This window comes from Sinocyclocheilus rhinocerous, unplaced genomic scaffold (genome assembly GCF_001515625.1).
Source record: "Sinocyclocheilus rhinocerous isolate Xijiao unplaced genomic scaffold, SAMN03320098_v1.1 scaffold2795, whole genome shotgun sequence".
Taxonomy (NCBI): Eukaryota; Metazoa; Chordata; class Actinopteri; order Cypriniformes; family Cyprinidae; genus Sinocyclocheilus; species Sinocyclocheilus rhinocerous.
The window spans coordinates 63,290-68,267 of record NW_015652283.1 but is presented as its reverse complement, the minus strand read 5'-3'; the positions used below and the strand labels follow the sequence as shown (position 1 = coordinate 68,267).

General features: G+C 39.3%; 1 protein-coding gene across 1 annotated transcript in view; it reads right to left on the bottom strand.

The window, feature by feature from the left end:
- Positions 1-750: 750 nt before the first annotated feature.
- Positions 751-4,978, bottom strand: part of LOC107714346 (metallophosphoesterase 1) — a 25,248-nt gene continuing 21,020 nt past the window's right edge. The window contains exons 3-4 of the mRNA XM_016520171.1: positions 1,279-1,382; positions 751-835 (exon numbers count right to left, since the gene is read on the bottom strand). Of these exons, the coding sequence (XP_016375657.1) occupies positions 751-835; positions 1,279-1,382 (189 nt within the window). The remainder of the gene's footprint in view (positions 836-1,278; positions 1,383-4,978) is intronic.

The following is a 4,978-nucleotide window of genomic DNA, read 5'->3' as shown; positions in this document are numbered from 1 at the left end:
ATTATGGTTGCCAGTTCACCAAAGGATTGATTTTAAGGTTATTTTATTTTTATAAAGCACTGCATAATCTGGGACCTTCATATGGCACTCACTGTTTGTCAAGATATGCTCCAAATCATAGTTTAAGATCCTCTAGTACAGGGGTGTCAAACTCAATTCCTGGAGGGCCAGAGCCCTGCAGAGTTTTGTTCCAACCCTGCTCCAACACACATACCATGTAGTTTTCAAATAAGCCTGAACTACTTGATTAGTTGGATCAGGTGTGTTTAATTAGAGTTGAATCTAAACTCTGCAGGGCTCCGGCCCTCCAGGAATTGATTTTGACACCCCTGCTCTAGTGCTTAGTCTTTTGGTACACTATACAGTAAATCTTAAACAATCCGGTGGTGCTTCTTTTAGTAACTATGCTCCAAAAGTTTGGAATTGCTTACCAATTGAAGTGAAAGAGGCTTCTAGCATTCATATTTTTACAACATATTTTCAAGACATTTAAAAAAAAATTGCTTTTGAGTATAAATTAATATTAATATTGTGTGGCTGAATCATATTGTCAGTGTTTGTTCTTATATTTTATTTTGTGAGCTTCTTTAAGTTTTTGGGGGGTATTATTTATATTGACATTGAAATTGAATTGCCAATGTTACTTTTTAAGACTCTATTATCTTGTGAAGCACTTTGAGCTGCATTTTGTGTATGAAATGTGCTATACAAATAGTTTATTCTTCTTATTATTATTATTAATAATAATTCTTACTTGACTCCTTTAATGGTTAGGATCCGTGCTGACGTCACGTTAAACACTCGCTCAAACCGCTCCAACTTCTGCTTAGTCATTCTGCCAAAGGGAAGAGAAAGACAATACAGGAAGCACACCTTAGTCAAATCAGGCACCTGTACACACACACACAGCCACACACACGTTAAAAATCCCTTGAAAATACAATGACCTGATTCTACAACCTGTCCGTCTTGCTGCTAAAAACTGATCTGAGATTGTTGACAGCATGTTGCAAAAACATTTCTTTAAAAAAAAATTTTTTTTTTAAAGTTAACATCACTTCCAAGTAAGAATTCACAATTGAGCCAAAAAAGTGATTATTTTTAAATATTATTCAATACTGCAGATATTTGAAATATAATGTAATTTTATCTGTAATATGATACAGTGAAAACATCATAAACATTTAATCAAATGCACTCATGGACAATGTGTGTGCATAAAAACCACACATGAACCACACATTTGACCTGCAGGTTAATTGCAACCCTCAAACTCACTCATTATGGAAGCCGATGTCGTGATTTCCGATAAGAACCACAAGCTCTGTGTGACTAGGATGACGGAAGATCCGTTTAAAACGTCTGACGTCATCTTCCCAGTCCTGATTAGAGAGTCAGAGCACATTTAACACAGTGGCTGATGTCAGTGATCAAAATTTTTAGTTAAAACTATTCTGATATGACATTTCTCTGTGTAAAATATGAACCCAATTGTCTTTTGACAGTATTGTTGATGCTTTTTTTCCCAAAGTATTTGTGTGCTTGACCTCTGAAATGTAGTATCTCACATCTCTAAAAAGGCACCTGATTACTGCCATATACTGTACATAATTTTTTTTTAAAAACAAAGAATAGTCTTCGCAACTTTACAGATCTTCTTTATGCACCAAGAGCTTGTAACACTCCAAAGAGAAAGGAAAAATTGAAATCGCATCATATGACCCCTTTAAGTTAATACATAAGATAAAGTTGCCTGGATACTTTTAGGATATCTCACAGGTCAAAATGAGAAACCATTTGAAACCATTCAAAATAAATGGACTTTACCTAAGGCCAAGTAATAGGATTTTTGTACTAGGTATCTTTATTCGGTTTAAAAACTGTACACACTGAATTTATCAACTTTACCTTCCCATGGATTTGTAAATTATTCCTTAATTTAGAAATATTTGCCCATTGATTCATCTAATGAAAAAGAGTAAAAAATATTTTTTTTTAAATATTTTTAAAAGTTGAATAATGTAACGCAGTTCATAGCTACGGGAAGGAGGAGGGAACCGGCGAACATTTAAACATAAAACTTTCATAATCAAATAAACAAACACAAAATGAAAGTTATGGTCCCTCATGGATGACTGCCGCACACAAACATAAACAAAATACAACATAAATAGTCTAGGCCTGGTCCTCTCTCATCCTTTACTGGGTGCTTCTCAATATCCCTCCTCGTTTCCTCCTTCCTCATCCTATGACTCAGAAACCGATCGAGCTCAGCCATCTTGAAGGACATCTCAATTCTCTAATTGCACTGCGAGGAGGCAAGGATCAATGAGTGAGGGGGATTCCAGAGGAGCTATGAGCGAGGATACACAAGTGTATCCTTTGTGGAAGTGTTTTTCATCGAAAAACCTGACGCACGTATAAATTGTCCTCCCCCTTCACATCTGTTGTAATAATTTTTATATTTTACCTTTGCAGTTTAAATAAACCATACATGTCATATATTTCAAACAGGGCATCTTGCTTTATTAATATTTATTATGAATGTCTTAAATAACAAACTTTAACAACATAAGGGCAGATCCCTTTAGCGCAGCTGATGACGCTTTGAAGTGATGCTAAAGGGAGCGAGGATATATAATTTCACTTGATTCAATTCCTCAGTCCTCACGTCTTTTCCTTGCGTCCTTCCCTCGCATCCTGAAGGGGTGGAGCTAAGACACGAGGAAAGGAAACGAGGATGCACAAATAAGAATTGAGAAGCACCCACTGTTGTCACTCCTCATTTTATATTTCGAGAGCTCCTCCGTGGGACTCGAGACCGGTGTGGCACAGCTGTCGCTCATTATCATTTACTCCACCGCCTCTGCCCCACTTGTCACATACCCCCTAGCAGGCCGGGGGGGTAACCACTAGACTGCACTCTACTCACCCCCCCTCCGAGGACAGACGAGGCGAGAGAAAAGGAGACAGAAGGATGAGGAGAGACGGAGACGAGCGAGGGGAGAGAGGAAAAGGAAAAAAAAAAATCTCGACAATCTCGACCCGGTTCCCAGATACACTGCTGCTCGATCCTCAACCAGCTGAGTGGCTCTCACTCGCGGTGCAATGCGATGGCACTGGACATCCTTTCATGGACGGCTCGATGCTCCTCCGCCTCCTTGCTGGGCGGCGATGGCTCCTCCAATTGAGGGCAGCCGGCATGCTCCTCCACAAACATGGTGGAAAGCAGCAGGCTCCGGCCTCCCGGCAAATGGCGCCGTCTCCTCCGCTCCCTCTCGGATGGCAGCCACCCCTCCTCAACCCCGGAGCATGGCAGCGAGCTCTCCGTCCCATCTCGTCTTCCATCACTCCAGCACCACCACCTCGGGCAGCCAATGGTGGTCTCTGCTCCTTCATGCTGCCCGACCTTCTCAGCACCGCGATCCCCCTCTGCAGCGAGGGCTGTCTGACAGCGTGTCCCTCCTTCCTCCCGGGTTTCGGCACCAATGTAACTCAGTTCGTAGCTACGGGAAGGAGGAGGCGGGAACCGGCAAACATTTAAACATAAAACTTTAAAAATCAAATAAACACAAAACTAAAGTAAAAGCGGCAGCCCCTCATGGACAACTGCCACACACAAACATAAACAAAATACAACATAAATAGTCCAGGCCTGGTCCTGGTCGTCTTTCAGATAAGAGTAATATATCATTCGAAACTGCAGAGGGTCTGCTTTTATTTTTGTACACCTCCAATAACAACAAAACATTGTGGTTTTGTAAAATAAAGAAAACAAACAGGTTGCACTTTTTGCCATCTTGGTCTCCGTGAACTTGTCTCTGAAATGCATCACAAAAATGAACCAAATCTCAGCGAATACTTAACACACATACATGAGAAATTAGTCTATAGAAAGCTCGAAGTCTCTACTTTTAAATGAAGAAAGTCATATTGAAAACAAATATTCTCTTATAAAGTAATCCAATAGAAACCAACAAGAGGTACAGTCTTTTCTGTCTGAGCTCATTATCTGTAATTTAGTTACATCCACGTGCGACGCAGGATATTCATACAGTAATCATCCAAGTGAGCCACGCGAACATGTAAACGCCCCATCACCTCAATAATCAAAGCAGCAAGATTCATCTAGGTTACATTTCATTTTTGATAGAAGACACTTTTCTTCAGAGTAATTTTTCTTATTTGCATTAGTTAACGTGTTATTGTGATATAAACTTGAACACATTCTACTAGTTGGGTTTTTCCCAAGCTATAATGATAGTACATACAAAAACATGTGTCTATGACTACAAAATTATGTTTTAATATAAATAAATAAATATATATATATATATATATATAATGCTCCTGATATCAACATGCTCACATATGTTTTTTGTTTTTTTTTAGTGACCAGATACCTGCACCACAGATGAGTCCTGCTGCTGTACAAACATGAATATGGTCAAATAAGCTCCATGACTACTGATGACGGGGCTTTATTTTTCAGTGCATGGAAAGAAATATATATATAAATATATATATATATATATATATATATATATATAATGCTCCTGATATCAACATGCTCACATATGTTTTTTGTTTTTTTTTAGTGACCAGATACCTGCACCACAGATGAGTCCTGCTGCTGTACAAACATGAATATGGTCAAATAAGCTCCATGACTACTGATGACGGGGCTTTATTTTTCAGTGCATGGAAAGAAGCAGCAAACACATTCGAAATACCAGGTATGGTTTACTTGTTTTACCAGTTTAACAGGAACTGTTTCCAGAAATTGCACAATGGTGTGACTGTTCACGTTTCTGTGTTTAGATCAGTAGGGCCTTTCGCACCGCTTTAGTTCCAGAACTAAATGTACAGTACTAAAGTACTGGGACGATTTTGCGCGGACTATTTCCCAGTACCATTTAAAGGGTTGCATTCGCACCAAGAGTGTGTACTAAGAAGTGACGTAAGCCGGTCGACAGCG